At 42.3% G+C, this 26,123-nt stretch overlaps 1 protein-coding gene across 5 annotated transcripts in view; it reads left to right on the top strand.

Moving 5' to 3' along the window:
• The window catches only part of LOC147709691 (uncharacterized), a 167,818-nt gene that overhangs the window by 88,212 nt on the left and 53,483 nt on the right, over positions 1–26,123 (top strand). For 3 of the 5 annotated variants that reach the window (XM_086928198.1, XM_086928194.1, XM_086928197.1), the window contains 2 exons: positions 1,587–1,733; positions 22,516–22,659. In XM_086928198.1, the coding sequence (XP_086784324.1) occupies positions 1,587–1,733; positions 22,516–22,659 (291 nt within the window). The remainder of the gene's footprint in view (positions 1–1,586; positions 1,734–22,515; positions 22,660–26,123) is intronic. The other 2 variants (XM_086928196.1, XM_086928195.1) reach the window with 2 other exon arrangements.

Genomic DNA, 26,123 nt, shown 5'->3' with positions numbered 1-26,123 from the left:
GAGAAGGTTGTTTATGTGCAGGAAGGCTTCCCTTCCTGCACATAAACAACCTTCCCCTCAACACAGACACCCTTGCACTATGGTGCAACGGTGCCTGCGTTGGCGCTAGGCTGCTGAGTTTAGTGCCAGTGTAGGGGGAAACACAGGGCTGAACCATATTGTTGTAAATAAGGGGCAGTCTTGTCTTGTCTTGTCAGTACAGCGTTAAGCCAGGAAGGCTCACGCCGCTTCGTTGGTAATATGCCTCAATGTTTGACGTTCCACTTTTGAATGAAGTGCATCATTTAATATAGATTGTTTTATATGCATTTTCTTCAGCCTGCCTTATCTACGATGTTGAAGGGAGCTGCTTTATAAGATTTAGGGGAATATGTACATGCCGCTACTGCCATCACAACGTCACTTTCAGTGACGTTGTGGTGGCGATAAGGGCCTCACCTTTTTTGCAATGCAGCGTTAAGCCACTTAACGCAGCTTAACACTGCCTTGTAAATAACACCCCGTTTCACGCTATGCTTAGCATGAAAGGGGTGGGCAGTGGAGTGTGTGTTCCACCGCAACACCCATTGATTCTGACGCTGCTCCCAATTTACAAGGGAGGTGTAAATTGGAGGCAGCGCCAAAATTAAGACCAGGGAAAGCCTGGTCTTAACTTGGTGAAACGAGGAGAAATGCTTTATTTCTTCTCGTTTTTGCTTTGTCCATGTGTGCTACCTTGTGCAGCACACATGGTAAAACACAATAAGGCTTGGATTGTTTATGTACAGTAAGGCCCCCTTTCCTGCCCATAAACAATCTTTAAAAAAAAAAGTCATTTTGTGACTTCCATGTGTGCTGCATTAAGCAGCACACATAGAAGTGACAAAATGGAATTTAAAGATTGTTTATGTACAGGAAGGGGGACCTTCCTTACAAAAACAACCTTTACCCTTCACGCAGACACCCTTGCACTATGGTGCAAGGGTGCCTGCGCTGGAGCTAGGCTGCTAAGTGTAACATCAGCGCATGGGGAAACGCAAGGCTGCACCATATCCTTGTAAATTTAGTGCAGCCTTGAGTTTCTGAAGTGTCTGAATGAGGCGTTTAGCCATGACGCCTAACGCCTCACTCCGCCACTTCCTTGTACATATGCCTCTTAATTTTTGTACCTTAGTCCTATGGGGGACGGGTTCTCCCGCTGCATGGATTCTGTACAGTGCATGCATTCTGATATCCGTAGTGCAAATGCTGCCCTACAAATAATTGTTGAAGTGTTAAAAGTAGGGACATCTTGGGAGCTGCAGCACTTCAACATAGTACCACTAGTGTAGCCAAAAAGAAGAGAAAAATTGGATCTTGAATAGGAAACAGCAAACCGCTGAAATGGTGAAATAACTCTTTAATAGCGTAAGACAAGATTTGAAGAGAATTATACAAGTTTACCATGGATTTCAAATTAAAGTTGGCTAATTGTTGCAATTTTAATAAGAAAAAATTGTGGAATCAAATGTTTCTATAACTACATATCTATTTTCCAATACTTAATTATTAACTGAAAAAAGCAGCAATAGTAGAATCTAATTCCATTCTGATGAATTCCGTTTCAGATAAACCTGGATTCTGTCCAGCCTTCAACGGGTCCAGCTGTCTGTTTTCTCCACCTGCTCCTGCAGAATGCAGCAGTGACAAACAGTGCCCAGGGACACAGCGGTGCTGTTGCCATGGAAATTGCAGTATGGCGTGCACAGAGACTGGTGAGGATACTTTGCACTTCAATGTGAGACTGGTTCAGGGCAAAAGTTACAGTGTTATGACAATTTTTAGAAATTGGGCAGATTTACAAGAAATAGACGCATCTGTATAGATTTGTCAGTTTCCCTGCATCTGAGTGAAAAACCCTTGCGCCACCATGGATGCCCCGTATTTACAATACAGCACACTATGATGGAAGGATTGGTCCGAATTTCGGACGCATCTGTTGGTGGAAAAGTCACGCATTGCTGGAGTTGTGTAATGCTTGTTTTGGCCTATTTCCAAGACACTGCCTCACTCCTTATGCCTGCTTCAAGCAGGCGTAAGGTTTTGATGCAGTGGCGTCCTAAAAGTCACACCGTGAAATCTTGTATATTTCACTGCATCACTTATACGAGGCTTTCCTGCGTGGGAGTGCCTACTCTGCATACATTATACCTGACGAATGTCACCTAGGACTGTACAACGTGATGCATCTCCCTAGATGCGTCAGGTGGTAAAATTGCCGTATTTTTTACGCCGCCATTGCATTACAAAAGTGACGAAACAGCAGCGTAAAAGTGACGCAAGGGGCTTGAATCTGCCCCTGGGAGTCTGGTTGGCAGTGTATACACCCTGTCCGAGCAGGAACCGTAGTTCTAGTCAGGGTAAGTTGGATACACAGGAAAAGTCAACTTGTGTTCATCCAGCGGACGCTTAGCACAGAGTCCGGAGTCTTAACTCAGGAGGCAATGTGTAAAGTATTTGTGCACACGGTAACACAGTGAAAACTCCACAAAAAGGCTCAACATGAAAACACCTCAAAAAGACTCCACATTAGGTTAGAAAAATAGAAAACACTTTTATTACTAAAACAAGAAGAAAAAAACTAAAATCCAATGAGTAGAAGTCAAGATATGAATTTTTAAAGGTTAAATGCAAAAGTAGCGCTTAGAAGCAAATAGTGCTCCAAGAGTTAATTGGTCACCTCGCACTGCGACAAAGTCGAGAGTTCATGCTGCCTGGGGTAGAGTGCAGATAGGATCCATGCAGGGCCAGCTGAGTAAAATTACCTTAATCCTTTTCAAAGCACGAGATGCGTTGATGGTCCCTACGCAGTTGGGGTGTTGCGCCGGATTTCTTCACGCAACTGCATCAAAGCATTGGTTCCATTGAGAGAAGCGCACATTCTGAGTGCAGCGGTTCCAAATGCGATGTGCAAGGTTAATTCACTCTAGAGGAGTGATGTGTCGATCAGTGGCAGCTGATGATATTTGAAAGTGGTGAGGCATAACATTAGCATGACCTTTATATAGTGATCAACACAAACAAGTCTAATGGACAAACCTGGGGTCCAGGGTGGGACCCTCTCCCGAAAGAAAAAATGGTGCATTTTACAGCAAATGAATGTATTGATAAAGCAATGCTTATAAAGCAGTAAGAACGCATAGTCTTTAAATATGAAATACATTAAAAACTGTCCCATATCTTACTGCATCAATATGTTTAACAGTTACTGTAATGTGTGAATTGTACAGCGTGGCAAACTGAGCCCTTTAAAATGTATGTTTGCTCAGTGTCATGCACGGCATGCAGCATTAACTTTGGAAAAATGCTCTAACCAGGCGAAAGGAACACCCACAGCTGCTGCTGCAACCAGTTTAATATAAATATGTGCAGACAGGTCTTTAAGAGGGATGAAGAAAGTAGGGGAACATATCAAATAAATTTTTGTGATTCCCATAATCTGCCACCTGACCAGTATTTTGATTTTCCTCTGAGATGTAATTGTATTCAGATAAATGACACAACAACTAACATACACCTCAATCTGTCAGTATGATTGGCCTTGTCAAACATTTATTATAAATTCTGAAATTGTAAATGTGAATTAACTAGCATTAATGCCTGTGGAATCAGTTTTGGCCTTTGGTCATGGGGCTTTATGTTATGTTTCTCGTCCATCTGCACATCTTTAACCCCTTCTCTTTCCTCGTCAGCACCCTCTTCTCATTCTTCCCTGAATGAACTTCCTTGCATCTCTCTCAATTCACTGCCCCCAAACATACACTGCATTCCTTCAAATATAAACACTGTATTTTCTCTTACGTTTGCCTTGAAAATATTTTGACATCTGTGCACCCCTTCACAATCCTTTCCACAGAATTTTAATTACAAATGGAATACATAATCATTGCTCTGTATGCTCTGCAGAGAGGCCATCCCACTGACAAGCACTTTCTATGGCTTCAGCCTTAGGGCCGGTGTTCACAATCAAAGGCCCTCATAAACACTGGGCTTGGCTCGAAGCATGCACAGAAAATATTACAGATACACAGTAACATTATAAAATAGCTATGGCTTGGGGAATGCAAGATTAGGTAAAACCATGTGAAATAAGACAGGAACTAAATCACTGAATAAATTGCTGTAACATTTTTATCATTCATTATTAGTAAATCAATTCATGTTTTTGGCATCAGGGTTAACTTAGGGCCAATTTAAATCTCATACTCTGGCACTCTGACTGCTTAAATGGCAGACACACAAGCATGTTGGGAACCTGGCACAGAATGTGGGGCTTTTCCACTGACAAGAGGATCATGTGCAGGTACAGTGGGGCACAGATGATGTGACCAGGGCTGTGACCTGCGCACACTGTCATGAGGGCACTAGCAATAGGGGCACAGGAGCGTTAGGGAAAATATGACTGTCTTGGGATAATTACATGAGGACGCTGGACAGGAGGACACAGTAATGTGGAAAAGTCCTATAGGTGTGGAAATGGTCGTCCACAGTACACAAGTGTACATGAGCTCAGAGCACCTTATGCATGGTGCAGCGTTCTACCCTGTAATGCTGCATTTTGTTCCCAAGCCTTGCAGCCATTCCTGCAAGGAAGGGGTTGGGTGTGTTTGTCAGCTCTTGCCAGGGATTCCCTTGTCTGCTCAATTGTGGGGACACTGGAATCTGTTCTGTAAATGAGAGGCCATGGTTTCTTTTAGCTGGAATTCCGAGATGTGCGGAAACGTAGGAGTGAGGTTGAGGCCAGCACTACCATTGGCGTAGTACAACCCTAATGGTGAAAGGCATGACACTAAGCTCATGCTTGCGTCTTCCAAGTTTTCAGCTTGATCATGGCACAAATGTTAGTGACCTGGTAGCAAATCTGGACTAAAACATTTCCCAAAATACACAACCAGTGTAATAAACAATGCTTATTGTTTAATAGATGTATTATGCTCTCCAATTCCAAAGTCATTTTAAGATTGCACTCAGCCATTTCACCACACTAGTCTCCTCCCTTCAAAAGTGGGTGGAGAGTTAGAAAGCCACAAGCATCAAAATGTTTGCTTTATTGTGGTCCTCATTCCTACTATTATTTCTTGTACCTCTTCATCCATGATTGAGATATAGTGGTTTAGGATCATTCAAGAAGCTCTCTGGCTTTGACTCCCAAATCGCCCCCACTGGATCTTAGTACAACATAGTACAAGCATATTTGAAATGCTGGTCATAAACAAATAGTGACAGCTGGGAGGACATCTTATCAAACTTGTTGAAAACCATCATCTATCAGAGAACTGTCCACTGTAAGCACATAGGGCCTTATTTATGAGGCTGTGCGTCACTTTTACGCCGCCGGTGTGTCTCTTTTTGTGACACACCAACAGTGCAAAAAATGTGCCTTGTTGCACCATATATACACAGTGACGCATCTGGGTAGATGCGTCACTTTGTAAACCTTTGCGCCACATTATACCTGCGCCTGGTATAATGTATGTAGGGGGCGTTCTGATGCAAGAAAGGGTCATAGAACTGACGCAGTGAAATCTATACGATTTCACTGCACCACTTCTAGGACGCAAATGCATCAATATCTTACGCCTGCCTCACAGCAGGGGTAAAAGACTGACGCAGGCCCTTTCACATGGGGCTTGTCCCATGGGAAAGGACAATTTGCTGGAGTTGCCTCACTTTTGTGACACACTCCAGCAATGCGTCACTTTTGCGCCATACAAATACGTCAGAAATACTGACGTATCTGTAACTCCTTGCGACATGATGCATCATACAGTAAATATGACACATCAATCATGTCGCAAGGAGGGCGCACTAAGAAGTGACGCATCGCTGCTTTCACGCAGCTATGCGTCACTTCTCATAAATGATGCCCATAGTTTTCACTTTGCTGTTAACTCAGATATTTGTGTTAAACTTGTTTATTAAGAACATTTTGAATAAATCACAAATGCAGATACATATGCAGAGGAAGAAATGGAACATAGTATAAATGAGGAAACCATTCATAAAATATAACAAAGGAGGCATAAAACAACACATCCTCTAGTATTCATAAGGCAAAAATTGGGGTAAAAAAGAAAAGAAAAGAAAAGAAAGAGAAGAGAAAGAAAGGAGAAAAAGAAAGAAAAAGAAAAGGAGCCCCATAGTAACAAAGTAGTTGTGAAGAGAGATCGAAGCAATAAGAATGATAAGAAGCGGAAAAGAGAGAAGGAAGAGAGAGTAAGCATGTTACAAGGATGGTGAAATTAAGAAGGAAGAGTAGCCGTAGAAGAAGAAGTAGAGACAGAGTCATTATCCACTGTGGTTTCCAGGAATGATGAAGAAAGATGGAAGCTTGGTCCTGTAGATTATAGATTATACGTTCATAAGAAGCTGTTTGTATCATTGCCACCAACCACTCCTCCTGAGAAGGAGGTACGGAAGACTTCCAATGACGCAATATACACATTTTTGCCGTGGCTAAAGCAGTATGGAGGAGACGGGTCTGTGGTTTAGTAAACTTGGAAAGGCCATGAAAGTCATGTAAAATTATATTTGCAGAGGTAAAGGGTAAGGGCAATGACATAGAATGAGCCAAAGTGTTTCATACAAAAAGCCAAAATGATCTGGTACGAGGGCACTCACATATAATGTGTGTTATATCACAGCCGGAAGCAGAACATCTCCAACACAAGGAATGCGAAAGTAACTTAGCATGATGTAATTTGACCGGGGACCAGTGCCATTCATGGAGAATTTTAAAAATACAAAATTTAAGGCGAGCTTCTCGAACACCCTTATGTAATCCTTCCAAAATGAGATCCCATTGAGTATCTGAGCATGTCACAGAGAGGCGTGTTTGCCATTTCAATTGAAGAGCTTTCGAAAGGCGTTGCGAAAATAGAGGGTGACCAGAGGTGACACCCTTAAAAGTTCCCAATAAATTCAGATAAGATAAAATAGGAGAAGCGGACAACAATTCAGGTGGGGAACCTAGATGATTTGTGATAGCTTGTTGAAGATGAGAATATTTACAGGATTGTGTGGACGGTAAATGAAATTCCTCACTTAATTGGGAAAAGGATTTAAAATTATCACCATGGAACAGTTGTTCCAGGGAATGAATACCAGCTTCCTGCCATAGAGGCCAGGACACAGTACTACCTCGAATCCGAATAGCCGAATTAGACCATATAGGAGCATTAAAATGAAGCCGCAAATTAGATTTAAGGAGACGGTGACTTCTTTGCCAAGACTTAAACATGGCAGATCAGATAGGATTTTTGGGGTCAAGAGAACTGGAACCCTTGCCATATAAAAGGGACAAACCAGGGCCAGAAGCCAATAAATGGCGTTCAAGTGGAACCCATTTAGGGATGTCCTTAGACTTAGGTAAAAAGAAAGAAAGATGGTAAAGATGAAGGGCAAGGGAATAGTGCTCGATAGAGGGAAGACCCAAACCTCCCTGCAATTGGTGGGATTTTAATTTTGCAAAGGTGAGATGTGGTTTAGCTGTACCCCATATAAAAAGTTTAAGTTTTGAATCAATGGACTGAAGAGTAGCCAGAGGAATAGTCAAAGGGAGCATACCCAGAACATAAAGAAAACGCGGTAAGGTGACCATCTTAATCGCCTGATCCCGTCCCCAAAGGGATAAACCCAGGGCCTTCCATTTATAGAAAGTCCCTTTGCATTTGCGCAATCAAGGGAGTTCAATTGTCCATGACAACGTTATCCAATCCCCTATTGAGGAGTATCCCTAAGTATTTAAGCCAAGAAGGTTGCCAGTGAAATGGAAAACTAGAGATTGCATCCTTTGTAGTACCAAGGGACATAGGTAAGGCTTCGCTCTTGTCCCAGTTTATCTTTTAGCCAGAAAAAGAAGAAAAATCATCAATGACACGGAGGAGAGCAGGAAGAGAGCGGGGAAGATTAGTAAGTGTAAGAAGAATATCTTCCGCATATAAATACATTTTTGAATGACCCATTGGAAGAGGAACGCCCACCACAGCAGCCGATTGATCATTGCAGCAGCCAGATGTTCCATAGCCAAAAGGAAAAGAAGAGGGGAGAGTGGACAACCTTGACGGGTACCCCGCCGGATAGGCAATGGAGTAGAGAGAAAACCTCCACAGTTAACTTGGGCAGACGGGCTATCTTAACCCCTTCCATGCTCATGACGAACCCCAGCCGTCATGCACTACGGTGCTCGTGTGCTGATGACGGCTGGGGTTCGTCACGGCCCGCCCTTGTTCGTGCTGTTTACACCACACCAGGGGAATCGCGGCCGCATCGAAGGGGTTAAAGTAGTCGTACTTTAGCTATGAACTGATCACCTAATCCACATTTTTGCATTATGGTAAAAAGGTATTCCCACTCAATACGGTCAAATGCTTTTTCAGCATCTGAAGAAAGAAGGAGGGCATCATCGGCAAGATGTTTAGCGGACCATAGGGCATGGGAGAGAGTACGTAAATGATTGTGGGAGGAACGACCGGGAACAAAACCTATTTGGAAGTTATGGATTAAGGAAGGCAAAACCTTGCGGAGTCGTGATGCTAGAATGCTGGCAAGAATCTTAACATCAGAATTTAAAAGAGATATAGGACGATAACTGCTACACAATAGAGGAACTTTGCCAGGTTTTGGCAAGACTGCTATAATGGCTTTGTTAGAGATAGTACCAAGAGAAGACTCCTCCACTGCTTCCCCAAAGGCAGCATGAAGATTATCAAGCATACCTCGACCAGTCCATTTAAAAAATTCAGGAGGAAAACCATCATCTCCCGGAGCTTATTGGTACGGTAAGGTAGATATAGCTGAAGAAATTTCCTCCTTCGTGATAGTTCCCTCAAGTAGAGCCCTGCCATCATCGGAGAACCGTGGAAGATGAACTTCATCCAGAAATTTAGACATCGCTATCGTATCTACCTGAGTGCCTGGGGAGTATAGAGATCTATAAAATGAGTCGAATTCCTCAACTATCTCTTGTGGCCGAGTAAGGATATCACCACCACTTGATCTTATTGCTGGAATCGCCATAGCGATTCCAGCAATTTTTTGACGCAACTGCGCAGCCAATAACCGACCAGCTTTCTCTCCTTGTTCATAATGACGGCCTTTTATCTTTTGTAAGGCATATTCCGCCTTAGAAGTAAAAAGAGTATTGAGGGACATACGCGCCTGTTCCAATAACTTTCGGTTGTGGACAGATGGATGTGAAATATATAATTGAGAGAGTCTGCAAATATCCTTTTCCAGATCAATTTGCTTGGCAGCATTCTTTTTATTATAAAGAGCAGCGTCCCGCATAAGTTGGCCTCTAATGGTTGCCTTAGCAGCTCCACAAACCGTTCGTTTAGAGGAAACCGAATCTGCATTATTGAGAAGATAATCACGTAACTGGGATTGCAACAGAAGTTTACCCACTGGCGTTTTATATTTGTTGATATTCAAACGCCACGATTTGCGCCCCGGACTCATAAGACCCAAATCTAGAGACAAAAGGACAGGAGAATGATCAGATATAGCTGCTTCTAAAATCTTAGAATCAGTAACCAGTCGGACTAAATCTTGAGAAAGAAGAAAGTAGTCAAGACGCGAAAAACGTACCGTGAGTAGAAGAAAAAAACGTATATTCTTTATCCTGTGGATGACTTAGTCTCCAGTGGTCAACAAGACCAGTGTCAGCAAGAATGTCACCGAAGATGGCCCTGTCCGAAGCGTTGAGAGTGTCAATGCAACCTGTTCTGTCAAGAGCAGGATTCAGTGCCAAATTCCAATCACCACCAATGAGAAATTGAGAAGCATTTATTTCCGTAAGAAGACGATTTAGTCGAAGAAAAAATTGCTTTTTGTTACCAAGCGGAGCTTATACAGAACCAAGACAAAGGAAGGAATTGCCAAGCTTCAATTTAACAAAAACATACCGACCTTCTGGATCCGACCATGACTTTAAAATTGTGAAAGGAAGTGACTTCCGAAAAAGAATGGTGACTCTGCATTTTCGAATAGGGTTAGGATTGGTGGGATCGGGTTTAGAGACTGAACTATGAATGACTTTACCAACCCAGTCTCCGCCGAGCTTACTAGACTCAATATCATCCAAATGAGTCTCCTGCAATAGAGCAACATCCAAATGCTTAGAATGTAAATAGGAAATAACTTTCTTACATTTTATGTAATGGGTGAGGCCATGAACATTCCAAGAAACCACAGACAACGGATGGATAGAAGGCATGATAATAGGATTGAGTTAACAAGAAGTGAGGAAAAGCAGAGAGAAAAAAAGAGGAGAAATGCTACTCTGGGAGGGAAAAGGAGAAGAAAAGAAGGAAAAAGAAAAGGAGAAGTGAGTAAGAAGAGTAGAAGAGAAGAGCAACCTGGACTGTTAACTGTGGGTCTGGGCGCACTTAGAGCAACGCCAGGGGGAGCCAGACCCCCTTCGAGTAAAGAAGAATGGGGATCTAGAGGATGAATGATAACATGAAATACATAAAGCATAAGAGAATAAAATATCATCATCAAAGTCGGGACCAACTCCTGTACGTCCCCACAGGAGACTGTCACAAAATGTAATAAGAAGAGTAACCAACACATCAAAACCTCCTGCATCCTAAAGATTACATGAGAAGGACATGAGAAGAGTGAATAAAAGCAAGAAGGATAAAGCAAAAGGGAGATAAGATACAAAAAAGAAAAAGTGTGAGAGAGGTAGAGTAATAGAGGCAGAAGAAAATATTAGAACCTATTTAAAGAAATATGTGAAACCATCCATATCAGAGTAAAGGAAATAGATAATGTCAGATTTAACAACAAGTACAACATCATAGGAAGGGCAATGCATTGGAAAAGGGACCACCATAAAAGAGGTAACAACTTTGAGGAAAGGCTGCGATCAAATAAATACTCTGAGGAGTTCAATCGCCAAATACAAAAACTTAAAAGAACAAGGAGGCATAAGCCACAATATGAAACAGAGAACAAGAGTGATCATACCACAAAGAGGAACACACCGTTAGAATAAAACTTAGACGAGAATAACATGACAAGAAAAAAGAGAAAACATAGCTAATGAGAAGAAAACAGGAATGGGGAACATACCAACATTGTCATAGAAAAGGAGGGAAAGAGATAGGAAGTATAAGAAGAGGAGGGAAAACCCTAAAGTCATACAACAGAGAAGAAACAGAAGAAAAATGATCAAACACAATTTAAACCAAGAAAACAGTAAAACAAAGAGACATCATATAAAACCGGAGTAATTAATACATGAAACAATTGGTGATAAGCGTAGCAACAATAACAACACCATAGCTAGGGGAGTGAACAGGAGGAGAGCAAGATCTCTTGTGGGATGGGGAACAGTCTTATAGTATATAATAAGTAAAACCTGAAATAATTAAATAACTGCAAACTGTAAATCACATATAATTAGTAAATATAGAAGAACAATAGGGTACAGAATATTATATAGAACACTAAGGAGAATGGATCTTATTGTACCATGCATTAAAAACCAGTGAGCTAAACAAGCAGTGAAAGCATTTTGAACAATAAACACTGCTATACACTTATAGAATAAGAAAAAGTAATAAGACATTTATTAAAGCATCGAAAAAATTCAGTCAGCATCAGAAGGTGTCTTAAGAGGCAATCTGGACTTGTCTCTTTGCTGCGTAGTAGTGTGAGAAGAGACAGAACGTAGAGCCGATTCCTTGCCATCCTGAGAGCGAGACGAGTGAGATCTCTGCCACGTTGTCTAGATTGAGGAGAGGAATATAATTGAGATGTTGGAAGATTCGTAGATGAGGACTTGGACTGAGAAGATTGAGCATAGGAAGCAGACTGCGTTTCCATATCGTCGGACCTGATATCATTCAGAAATTGCGGTAGAAGTGCAGGATCATAAAAGTCTTTGGACTCTCCATTCCTAGTAATACGAAAACGTGCAGGCTCAAATAATTCATATTTGATGTCCATTTGACGTAATTGGGGTCGCATGGAAAGAAACGCCTTCCATCATTCATTTGTTTCTTTAGAGAAATCTGCAGCCGTATGGATAGAATGACCCTGAAACAGAAAGGAACCACGAGTACGAGCCAGTGATAGAACCTGTCTGGTTTGTTCATGTCGAAGGAAGCAAGCAATGATTGGTCTAGGTCTTACAGAAGATCCAGGACGTGGTGGGCCCAATCTATGAGCACGTTGGAGCTCAAGAGGAGGAGTAAAAGAAATTCCAGTCAAAGTGAGAAGGACATCACAAAGAAAGGACTTCATGTCTTGCTTCTCAATATTTTCTGGAAAACAAAAAAAACTGATATTGTCCCTACGACTGCGATCTTCCAAATCGATGATCTTACTGTGTAGGAAAAGTAAGTCTTGATCTGAACCGTGAACAGAATCCAGACCACCCTCTATGTCCAATATTTTAGAGTCAATGACATCAATCCTGGAGTGAAAAGTAGTACGTTCTGCCCTGATAGACTTAGTTTCTGCAGTCAATGAAGTCATAGCAATATCCAGACCCTCTAACCGCCGGTTGACCCCAGAAAGTTCTTGCAAAATGCGTTGCATAGTGTCAGATAAGGATTTGTCGCTCTGAGGCAATGCAACTTGCGTTGAAGGAGGTGACGTAGAGCCATTACCTTTAACTCCCACAGGAGAGGATTATTTTACCACTTCATTGAAAAGTGGCTGTTTAGGCCCACAACCACCATTTTATTGTTAGACATGTCCGTGGACCGTTTCAATGGCGGTCTGCAGTAGCGAATAGAGGAAATATTGGAATATGAGGCAATGGTGAAGCCAGGAATGTATCAAATAACAATGAGGTAATAGGGTGTACGCAGCAAGAAAATAACCAATACGAACAGCAGACAAGTAACTCCTGAAATCAGAAAATTATTACAATATTGCCATAAAAAAGCGAATAGTATGCCACGAAACCAATGAAATATCAGAGTAACCAATCTTGCGTACGTAAACTACCTCATAAGCAAAGCATGTAAATACAGTAAATGGCTGCAAAGAAAAACAAAGTACATGAGCTTACAATAGAAAATAGTGACTGTAAATGAGAATTTAGCCGTCAGTCTTTTCCTCTGCCTCTCCCTGTAGTAGTGTGACTGGTAAGATACCATATTGGGAGAATAAGACAGAGAACAGAAATAGTAAAACTGAGAAGGTCAAGTCAATCTGACACAAATTTCACTTATGGCGCATAAAGCAGCTAAGCAAAAGTGCCAAAACCAGTTGGTGAAAGTGGGAGGGAGAAATGGACCAGTACTCCTGCACGTGAATCTGCCAGTACCATTATTTCTGCCCTTTCAAATGATAGTCACTGTTTGCTTCCACAAGCAATAACAAATATTAGAAGTGATAATTCAGCAATATTAGTTCTGCCAGTACTGATAGATCCGCTGGGCACATGTGCACATTTAATTAAGTAGACATGTTTCCGTGGAAGAACAAGTGTGCCAGTCTGTTAGGTTTCCCTTCATTCCTGTTGTGGTGCCTTTCCTATTCAAAAAGCATTAATTGCAGCTTGTGAGGAAAACTAACATAAGAGTAGCCTGAGGAGGGCGCTGCTTACTGTTCACATTGGCATTGAGAAATATCGAGAGGCAGCTTGCAGTGTTTATAAAGTGCGCCCTCACCGTCTGAGGCACTGGTTTTAAGGAGGCGAGGCCCTGTAGTAGCGCAGGTGCCGCCTCGGCTGAAGAGAGGCGCGGCCACAGAAGCGCGCGACTTCCGAGGCATACGCTGTGGAAGTCGGCCACCCCACCGTCACTCCGCTGCCATGGGAGTAAGAGCCGCTGTCCGGGAAAGAAGAATACTGACGCGACCCTCACGTTTTTGGAGCCCTGCCATCGCCAAAGAGACGTCCCACTCGAGCAGGCAAGTCGGAGAAGCTCGTCAGGGGTCCGTCCCTCGGTGGAGCTCTCCTAGCAGGCGGCCATCTTCCTGCGTGGCCAGACCACGCCCCCAACTCAGATATTTGGATCAACTTCACAAGAGAACAAGAACCCTGGCTAGCCTGCTCATCTTTTGGACCCATTTCACAGGGGAACAAATGCTACAGCTCCAATTCTAATGGGGCCAGCGACGTACAGCCAGGGCCTGGGGTGTCACAGTGGGGAGGTTAGCGTGGTGAGGAGCCAAAGCACAATATACATAGCACCAGAGATTAGTAGTCTAACACTTACTAATACTGAGAACAAGGTACCAAATCAGACTTTCTTGCATCCATTCCCACGTATGCCTAAAGGGTGGGTTCTTATGGGTGTGAATGACAGATGTCTGAAATCGCACAGGGATGAAGTCTCTGATGCCCGAAACCGTGACAATGATCATGTCACAGGCCTACAGATTGCATACCACCACAGACCACAATGGCAATGAAGGGCTTTACAACCGAAAGCCATGTGACCTGCGTCACATTGTAGAAAGTTGATTTACTGCCTGGTTTCTGTCTCCTGCTTCAGAACGAGGCAGAGCAGGCAGACTGAAACATACAGCCCCAACTTAAATACATTGATTTGTTTAGAGATATTTCGATCTATTTAATATATTTGTATGTAATCGTGTAGGAATTTAAGAGGGGCCCAGCGGGTGTGCATTTACTGGCCCTCAGCAACTCCAATGAAGTATTGCTTTCAAAAAATGCTGTCATCATTCTATTCTTGAGTTATGTGTGATTCTGTAAAACTACAAATAGAGGGCCCCACCAAGTTAGTTAATGAGGGACAGATTTACTAATGTTTCACCCAACACGACTCAGCAAGGCAACTCTCTGGTGGTAATCACCCGAGCCGGTGCTTGGTTTTGGTTTAGATGAGGGTCTGTTAGAGAATATAGCATGGATAGTGACTAGGAGCATTTCTTTAAGGTTTTCTATGCAGCCTGAGTGGGAACATGAACTGAATGCAGCAAATATAGAAAGAGAAAAATATGAGGAGAATTTGAACATTTCTCATCGTTTCATCTGTTTAAGATCAAGTATTTCCTGGTCTTATCTTTGGCACTGGTCCATATCTTGTAAATATGGGGAAACGTCAAGTGTGTTGTGGTGGAACACCCAATGCAACACCCATTAGCTGTTGCTTTCTAGCTGAGCATAGCTTAAAAGAGTGACTTTTTTACAAGGCGGTGTTAAGCCATAGTAAGTGGCTTAATGCCGCCTTGTAAAGCAGTCGAGTCCCTTATCGCCACAGGAATGTCAAAAAAGTGACGTTCATGTGCTGATATGGGCTAATCAATATGCCCCTGTTTTCTTTGTTTTTGAGGAACTGGAACTGTGGCTTGTTTTCCATCAATAAATCACTTCCATTGAGAAGTGATTGGCCTCCAACCATGTCTTTTGTTCTGAATAGTGACTCCAGTGAGGATGATGCAGCTCAATAGAATAGCAATTTTAACAACATTTAGAATTCATTTATCTTGGCTGCTCGAGAGTCAAACCTCGTGAAATAGTTAAGTTCCTACTGGAGCAGATATACAGTAGTCAGGTTTTCATAGTCTGTTGCTTTTTATTTTACACCAAACTTTGTTGACGAGTTTTACCAGACATCGCAGACACCCAGCTCTGGCCTCAGCCACAAAAGGGATGTTGATTCTCCCGCTCCATTGAGGCAGTCTGAGGGGAATGAATAACCGTGGTAGGTTTGCTTTTTCTGAATCCAATGAAGAGGAAGATGCATTACCTGCTAAAGTAGAATTAACTTTCGGCATTTAGGGAAATTCACCTTCAAAGTCAAAAATCGCATGCCTTTTGTTCGGAAATCTCAGAAAAACAGATTGATCCCAGTCTTTCCATACTTCAACACCAGTAACCTTATTATTTTGTGAAAAGTTAAAGTGTCAGGTCATGGAGTAGCATATTGAGCATAAAAATCATCATCCAGTTTCAATCCCGGTTTAGCCGCGATGGTGGAGATCACCCCATGGTAAAAAAATGCCTCTGTATTCAACTTAATTTTGAATAAAATATTTTATAGGGTTGCCAATAAGTTTTGCGTAATTTGACAAATCCCCACTTTTTTGCCGAGTTTGTAAATGGACAGGTACAGGGAGATCTGTTAAAGGGGGGGTTGAAAAATACATATTCCGTAATTTGTTTAGAACACAATATTGCAAAAACCGCTGAACAGAATGTCACCATATTTGGCAGAAAGCTAGATCTTGGTCCAGAAAGAATGCTTGGTTTGATTGGTTAAAATACGGTCAGTAATGTTTGAGAAATTAAGGTTCATATAGTATAGATATCTGGATAGTTGGTGAGCAGATATGCTCGAAGTATCCAATTTGAAGCAGATTAGTGAATCCTGATTGGTTGTTGACAACTTGAACATTGTGTTTTGGCAGCTTATAGGAGGCTTAGGGATTTGGTCCCTTTGTCCTGAAAAAGAATTGAAAATACAATCATGAGGGCAGAGTGAGCACAACAGGCCCCTTAGGGGCGTCCCGACGGAAACATGATTCTGGGAAATGGACCCCATTTGAATGCACTGTAGTGAATAGCAACCTTTAAGGATTGCAAAAAGGAGCACAAACTGCAGTGACACACTCGTCCCCTCAAGAAAGCCGCAGGACAACATATCAAGAAAGAAAGCTGATTCACCCCTGCACTCCAAGAATCCAAACGCTCCTGCTGATGGCTTGAAGAGACATGAAGGAACAACATAACCTCAGAAACACGCACCGTCTACAGAGCAGCCACCACAGCACACCACCAACTCACCAAATCCACAAAGAAGAAATCCCATCAGCAATGAATTTGCCAAACTATGCAGCAAAACAAACGACGCCCCACCTTCCCAAGTCCTCCGCCACAGAATATGCAACTATTTTTCACGTCAAGATTAAGATGATCTATGACAACTTCGATAACCAAGACCTCTGCACCACTCCAGCTCCCCCTCCTAGCGACGCCACCCAGCAGACCCTGCTCACTTGGACACCACTTACAACAAAAGACACCTTGAAGACCATGAAGAGCATCCACTCTAGAGCAACCTCAGACTCCTGCCCACCCCACATCTTTCACAATACGCTGGACAATCAACTGCTCCCTTGAAACCATCACATTTCCCAATGACTGGAAACATGCCGAAGTCAATACCTCCTGAAGAAACCCTCCACAGACCCGACAGACCTCAAAAACCTCAAGCTCATCTCTCTGCTTCGATTCACAGCAAACTTCATAGAAGCTAACAACATCCTGGGCATCTCCCTATCCGGATTCCGCAGCAGCCACAACACCGAGACAACCCTACTCGTTGCCACAGATGACATTCGCTCCCTCCTTGACCGGGGTCACACATGAAATGCTAACATCACACTAGACTCGTTGCTCACAATAATTCTCAAGATCAACCCTGTATCCTTGGCCTGCTTCAACACCCTCTGCTCTCATCAGTAGCAGACTGGACTACAGCAGCACTCTTTATGCCAGAATCGGCAAAAAACTGCATCGCAAACTCCAGACCGTCCAGAACGCCGCAGCCAGACTGATCCTAGACATCCCCCATCACAGCCACATCACCGAACACCTCTGTGATCTCCACTGGCTACCTGTGGATAGAAGAATAACCTTCAAACTCCTCACTCACACATACACGGCCATCCACAACACCAGACAAACATACCTAAACAACCACCTCTCCTTCCTCGTACCCACAAGACACCTTCAATCATCTGACCTCTCTCTAGCCACCGCTCTACCCATCTACAAAACTAGAACGGGAGGAGAGTCCTTCTACCTCGCAGCAAGGCCTGAAACGACCTCCACCTTTGGCACACCCCCACATTGCTCAAGTTCAGAAAGGACCTCAAGAACTGGCTCTTTGGATGACCCAAGCAGTCAAACGAGAAGCCCCCTCCCCCACAGCACCTAGAGATCCTTGCCGGTGAGTAGTTGAGCTTTACCAACCCTAATTGATTAATTGACTGCATGTCATTCCACTCTACAAGATTACACTGCATGCACCTTCACTGTACAACACTCCACTCTGTGCTATTCCACTCTATGCCACACCACTGTATGCCTCTTCAGTCTATGCCACTCAAATCTACAGTATTCCACTGTACACCCCTCTACAGAACACCAATACACTCCACACCACTCTACTCTAAATTACTCCACTCTATGTCATTACACTCTATGTCCCTCTACTCGATGGCATTACACTTTATGCCCCTCCATTCTGTGCAACTGCACTCCACGCTAGTCCACTCTACACTACCCTACTCTGCACTATTCCACTGTAAGCAACTACTCTTGCCACAATGCTCTACACTGTTCGACAATATGTGACTCCACTCTAAGCTCCTCCACTGTATGCCACTCCACTTTATGCTATTCCACTCTACGCCACTATACTCTTTGACCCTCCACTGTATGACACTCCACTGTATACTATTCAACTCTATACCACTGCACTCTATGGCACTCAATTCTATGCTGTTGTGCTTTATGCTACTACACTACCTCCATTTAACGACACCCTACTCCACCGCAATTTACTCTATGCTACTCCACTGTATGCTCTTACACTTTACCACACTCCACTCTACACTACTCCACTCTACTGCATGCTATTCTATTTTATGCCAGTCCAGTCTACTTCACTCTACGTTATTCCACTCTAAACCAACCAACTATACACTACTCCACTTTATGCCACTCCCCTGTACCCAACTCCACCCTGCGCTATTCCACTGTATGCAACCACACTTTCCGCCACTTAATTCTACTCTATTCAACACATGCCATTCCACTCTACTGGACTCCACTGTATGCCACTCCACTATGCGTGATTCCACTGTACGCTACCCCACTATACCACTCTGGATTCTACACTACTCTACTGTACACTATTCCAATCTATGACACTTTACTGTACGCCACTTCACTGTACGTCACTCCACTCAACACTACTCCACTGTATGCTATTTGAGCGTATGCTACTGTAGTTTATTGTATTCCACTGTATGCCACTCCACTCTACACCCCTCCCCTCTACTCCATTCCACTGTATGCCACTCTGCACTACCCCACTATTCTCTATGCCACTCAACTCTGTGCCACTTCACTGTACCCATTCCTGTGTATGTCACTCCCCTTAATGTTATTCCAGAGTATGCAACTCCACTGTGCCCCACTCCAGTCAATGCCACTCTACAGTACACTATTCCAATCTACAGCAATGTACTCTATGGCACCAAAGTGTATGGTATTCTACTCTATGCCACTCCATTGTACGCCACTCCACTCCACTGTACGCTATTGCATGTATACCACTACACTCTACATCACTCCACTGTATGCTAATTCATTCTACCCCACTCCTCTTTACCCAACTTCTTTCCATGCCACTCCACTATGCTTTACTCAACAACAATATTCTCCATCAACAACTATCTATTCCCCTCCAGTGTACTTCACTAGACTCCACTGTATAACACTACACTGTGCAACAATTTACTATGCTCAATGTCACTGTACAACACTATATTCTACTCTACAGCACTCTATGTATCTCCCGCTAGGCCACCCCATAGTAAATATACTCTACGAGACACTACTCCACTGTACTTCACTACTCTACTTACAGCACTCCATTGTACACTACTCCATGTAACTCAACTGTACGACAGCCTATCCCACTCTCCTGTACTGTATTGCAATTTTCTGTACTCCAAGCCACTTCACTGTGCAATACTTTAATCCACTCTGTGCCACTTTACTGTACTCCACTCTACAACACTTTATGACACTCTACAACACAGCAGTCCAGTCCTCTGTTACACACACCACACCACTTAACAACACTCTACTCCACTGTATAGTACGCCAGTCCATTCTACTTGATTCCAAGCCACTGTACACTAGAAAATGATCACTCTGCTCCACTGGACTAGACTACATTCTAGTCCAGTGATCAACACTTTATTCTACTGTATAGCAATGTTTAACACTCCTCTCTACACCATCCTACTACACTCGACTCTATGCACCTCCACTCTATACAAGACACTAATACACTCTGTGCGACTATAACAACACTGTACTCTACTACATGCCCTTCCACTACACTGTACACCCCTCTGCTTCACTCTATGTCCTGTCACTCCTGTAGAGAATATTCTACTCCACATGTGCGAAACATCTCAACAATCTACAACACAACACTTCACTGTACTGTAGAAGAACCCACTCCAATTTCTAAGAATTTTTTCAACTCAACACTATGCCTGTCCACTCCAGTGCACTTCACACCACTGTTATGTACAACATTCCACTAGACTATATAATAATTTACTCCACCTTTTGCTATGCCAATTGGCTCTACTCCTGTCCACTCTACTCAACACTGCGGTACTTCACTCTACTCTACACCACTCCACTCTACCCCACTGCAATCTACCTCATTCCACTGTACAACACTCCACTGCAAGTGCAGTGTGCGCTATTCCATTGTATGCCTATCCACTGTACCACATTCAACTCCACTCCACTCTACTCCAATCTATGACACTATACTCTACAACAGTACACTTTACGGAAAACACTCTTCTCCACTCTACTGTGCTACACTCCACTTAATTACGCTCCATTAGTTGATAGCAAACTCTACCATTTATAACCTTGTTTTATTTAAAATAAAAAAAATATTGAAACTCAATACAAAAATGAAAGGTTACACCATTATTATATTCAGGAAAACCTTATTTATTCTTTCCATACATACCACACTTAAAATACACAAACATTTAGAAATTCTTCAGTCATAGTTATACCTTAAATTTATAACTTAGCCACCACCTTTAAAATAATATAGCCTGATTTATTCTTTATCTACAAAAAAAGGTTAAGAACACAAAAATTAAAGTTAATAAATTATACTTATTCATTTAAGTTATAATTTACGCAAAACGTTCAAATAAATTGCCCAGCACTATCCACAGTGTCTTTAACTCGGTAGCGACACTACATAACGTGTTCCTACTCCATGCACTACTTACACCGTTTTATATTATTTCCCTTATACCATGTAAAATAATATTATTTCCAAGAACACTAATGACAACACAAATCAACTCTTTTGTGAGGACACATAGCATGGTAGATTGGAGAGTTATAGTTAATGTACTATGGCTATCGAGTTGTATACACTGTGAATTGAGGTTCGCAAGTTATAATAATTTGAATGTGTTGTGTAAATTGCAAATCAGAAAGAAAATCGGATCTCCTTGCCTTGAACTCACTCCAAGTGTCATTTGTCTAACCTCCTGTTTGAGCGACAGAGACACATCAAGCTTCCAGAGGCCTGCCCTGCAGCTGCCCAGCTAACCAGCAATAATTAGATTTAGCAGGATCAGCCCAGCTGCTGGCCTCTGCCTGAGTGAGTCCTGATTCCTAAGAGGTGCCCCTCAGGTCCTGAAACCTTGGTTGGAGTCAGAGTGTAGTCCTCTGACTCAAGGAGTAGATACAGAGGTTCCCAACTCCTTGCAAACAAGTTTCTGCTGAACAACGACCATCCATGACGGCCAACAGCATGAAGCTCCAGCAAAACCTGCACTTCGTGCCGACTGCGATCACCTCCGATGACCGCCGATGCAAAGTTGCAGTGAGACTTGCTCTTCATGCTGACAGCATCAGCCCGCTATGACCACTAACATGAAGCTCCAGCTACTACCGGGTCTTCACGCCAAACCAGCAACTGTCCGTGACACCCAACTTGCTTCTCATGCTGACAATGACCTCTTTGCGCCCCCCCATGTGAACAACAGCTGCTCATGAAGACTTGAGGAGGTAACTCTTCAGATGGATGAACCTGGTCCATCCTTCCGCCCCTGCTTCATTGTGGCTGGAAGGAACTTATGACTTTCCCTTGGTCCAGCATAGTCAGATAACCGTGAGTGACTTTGTGTGTATCTCTGGCTAATTTTACCTACAATTTAAAAAACACATATTTCCATGTGTATTAATTGGATTTTTGTTGTTTTGATTGCATTTTATTTTTAACATTTTATCCTATTCTTTAATTGGTTTGGGATTTGTCTAGTGTGTTTTCATTATATTACTGTTAAAGTGATAAAAGAATTACTTTATACATTGCCTCTAAATTAATTCTAAATGCTTTTGTGCCAGACTAACAGATGATTAAGCACAGGTATATTTAGATACACTTGTGGTTCACCCTGACAAGGATTCTGTTTATTATTTGAGTGGGGCTTCCACTCCTCTCAACTAATTAACTAATTAACCAATTTCTTACACATAATATGTTGTAATCTGCTCCTTTCATAATCAAGTGCACGCTTCTGTTTTTGTTACCTCTCAAACCATTATAAATTGTTTAAATCCCTTTGTATTTTGAAAGGCACTTTGATTACTTGACTTGTTCATCAACTGTGATGGATTTATAACATTCTGTTCTACCCAGCTGCCAATCAGATTTTGAAAGTGTGCCTGAAAAATAATAATGTAAATTAAAAAACATACTTTTTTCTCAGTTACAGTGAAAACAGGAATATGCCCACCACCACCAGCCGAGTGTGAGCTCCAACTGCCTGCGCAGCAGTGCGAAGATGACCGTGATTGTCCAGGCAGAAAGAAGTGCTGTTCCCAGTGTGGGATAAGGTGCACCAATCCTTCAGGTGTGGTTTGGTCGACATTTTGTAAGGATGGAGTAATGTTGGGGTTTGGTAAAAGAATTACTCATTCGAAAGTTTTCGAAAGCTTGACCTTGGGAGAGAGCGGTTTCATGATAAGGGTTCAGAAATAGTGTGCCTAAATTTCGAGATCATAGCTGAAGTCCCAGGTCAGGCACAGGATTTGAAGAATGTTAACCCACTTGCAGCTCATGGGACTGAGTTGAGTCTAATTTCCTGGCTGTCATGGCTAGAGTGAGCACTTATTCAGGACTTTTAGAGTAACTCCAACATCCACCAGAGCGAAAGGGTCTGGATATTATGATCTTGGTCTGCTTAGCAACCATAACAGGATTAGATGAGAACAAAGCGTCCCAAGGCAGTAGTGCTGTCTCTTCCTACTGTCTTTTTGTTTATATTTGTAGCATTTTGAAGACAATCTAATCAGAGAATCCAGTTCCAGTGCGATGGACAAAGTGTTCCTTCGGTGTAACACCACCTCCGAACCCTGACTTGTTACTCCCCCATGAGATACGCTGTTCCTAGATCCAAGGGTTTTCTACAGCTCTCCTGAGATACAAAGGTTTACTACAGCACTCCCTAGATTGAAGAGCATACATCAGCTGTTTGGAGATACAAAGGCTCACTACAGCTCACCCTAGATCCAAGAGCTTACTACAACCCTCCCTAGATCCAAGAGCTTACTACGGCTCTCCCTAGATCAAAGAGTTTACTAAAATCTCCCCCTAGATCCAAGAGCTTACTTGCACTAGATCCAGGGGCTTACTATAGCTGTTCCTAGATCCAAGAGCTTACTACGGCTTTCCCGAGATGCAAGGGCTTACTACAGCTTTCCATATTAGCAAATTATAGATGGTAGTGGTGGTTTCATTTTCGCACCTCATGAGGAACAAGATATATACTGTGGGTATAGTGTAATTATCAATAGTAATATTATGGAGGTTGATGCTATTTGGTTAAGAACCGCCTAATATCGGAGGTGTCATTTACAGATTGGGACTAGGACCCCACCTTTAAGTAATATTTATAGAATTGGAAGCCCAAGCACTCATGTAGTGTCACAAGAGTATGACAGTATGAGATCCAAACAGTAAGGATTTTTATTAATCCAGTTCGTTCACATATGTATATTATATATATATATATATGTGTGTGTATATTTATGTATATCTAGATAGATGCGTCTTATTTTATACATTAATCAATTAGATCAGTTTTTAAGGGAATATTATGAAGGTGTGCTGAAGGTAGAACACAGAATGGTCCCTGTATGCTGTAAGCGGATGATTATGTTCTTATCTCCTGCACAAGTATTGGCCTACAACTTTTATTTTGCCTTTTGCCGATTTTATGGAAAGTCTGGGCCTAAAGATCATTATTATAAATCATATACTATGATAATGGAACCTAGAAATAATTAAACTTAAACCTAAGCAATAAGGGATCATGTCATGGGAAAGGCAGATACATTTTCCTAATTAAGCATCTTGCTGGAGGAATAATTGTCCTGAGATCCCTTTTTGAAAGCACACACCCAATCTTTTAATTGGGTCTCTTCCAGTTTTGATACCTTCTCTAGGCATATACGCTATAGCCAAGTAAAGTCTGTAATACACTTTTATAATGTAAAGTGTGGTCCAACTGTATCCTTCGGAGCAGTGGTTTGGGAATCGCAAACTTCAGTTATTATTCAAGCGGAGGAAAATTAATTTTTCAGAAAACTGTTATGAATTGCGCAGCATGCACCTGCAGAAATAGTACATGATGAGATAGGTGCAGGCTTTATTGATGATTACATACATTTGGTTCCTATATTTTTATGGCTTTTGATATGCGTAAAAAATGAGTTGGAATTCAACAGATTGATTCTGAGAGATTGTCTGCAGGTGCAACATAGCCTGTCATACCTTGGTTAATTTATATAAAAACAACACTGAGAAATTTGGATAAACCACATTTTTCTAATGATCCAGAGCTGATTTCTAAATCAGATATGCAGGGGTTATGAGAGCATTTAGGTACATACTAAGGGAATTAGAACCTTAGGTTCCCCGCATAAACATTTGTATACGCATTATGTTATGGTGAAATCTATGGATAAAATGTAACTTTACCTCAAACTGGATATGGCAGTTATGCACTGAAGGTTTTTAACATACATTTGTCTGAAAATGTTCCCTCAATTATTAGTAGGATGGCACAAGCCATCAGACCCCCCTCTTGTACACGTGATGCGTCCTCTGCACTAGACACTTTGCACATTGTTTTAATTTGCCCTATATGGGCCGACCTTCAACATAAATATATTTGTCCATTACGCGTGCCAGCTCTTGTATATTTGCAATTTTTAGATAATATTGAAATAGTTTGTTATTTATCTAGATTTTTTAGTAGGGGTGTATTTCGCTTATGTATGATTTAGTAAATTTGTTGATTGTTATGCTATATCATGAATTTATTTATGTGTTTACTGTATTTTTATGATTGCTGATGCTAATCGAAATAAATGAAATGAAATGAAATGAAATTTGGGTTTTCTATAGCGCATGGCTGCCCGTGAGCGCCCCAGCGCTGAAGATTGCAGAACCTCTGGGGGAGGAGGCCGGTGGTAGGGAGGAAAGTTATAGCGGAAAAAGATGCGTTTTAAGAAGCTTCCTGAATTTCATGTGATTAGTTTCGGAACGAAGATAAGATGGCAAAGCATTCCAGATGGTAGCCGCTGTGACCGAGAAGCGATGTCCTCCCGTTCGGGCTTTTTTGATTCTGTGGACCGTGGCCAGATGATGTTGGGCTGAGCGTAGGGGCCTGTTGGGTGTATATGGGAAGATCATTGCTTTCAGCATTGAAGGCCCTTGGTTTTGCATAGCTTTGTGAGTGGTACACAGGGCCTTAAATTTGACCATTTCGCGGATCGGCAGCCAATGTAGTGCCTTGAGGGCAGGTTTGGCTGAAGCTCTACGGGAGGTCCCCGTGAGGATCCTAGCCGCAGCATTCTGTGTTCTTTGAAGGATGTTAATCGTAGATTCCGGGGCCGCCAGAAAGAGGGCATTGCAATAGTCCAGTCTTGATAAGACTAGACCTTGTATTAGCAATTCCTGTGAAGGACCCGGAAGTAGTGGGAGGATCTTTCTGGTGGAACGCAGTAACCCCACACATGTACCAGCTGTTTTTTTTGCTTGCGTTTTCAGGGATAGATCTTGTTCAAGCCAGAAACCCAGACTTTTTAATTCAGTCTTGGGTTGTGGGATAGGGCCTAAGCAGGCTGGCCACATGGCAGAGGGAAGGGATGATATTTTGTTTCCCAGCAGCATGAGCTCAGTTTTCGAGCCATTGAGTTTGAGCCTTGAGGTGGACATCCAAGCATGAATTCCTTCTAGACAGTCATGTAGATTTTTGAGCTTATCATCTTCAAGTGAGAATGATACGATCATTTGGGTGTCGTCAGCATA

Source organism: Lissotriton vulgaris, chromosome 6 (assembly GCF_964263255.1).
Source record: "Lissotriton vulgaris chromosome 6, aLisVul1.2, whole genome shotgun sequence".
In the NCBI taxonomy this organism is placed as follows: domain Eukaryota; kingdom Metazoa; phylum Chordata; class Amphibia; order Caudata; family Salamandridae; genus Lissotriton; species Lissotriton vulgaris.
This window is presented reverse-complemented; position numbering and strand designations above follow the sequence as displayed.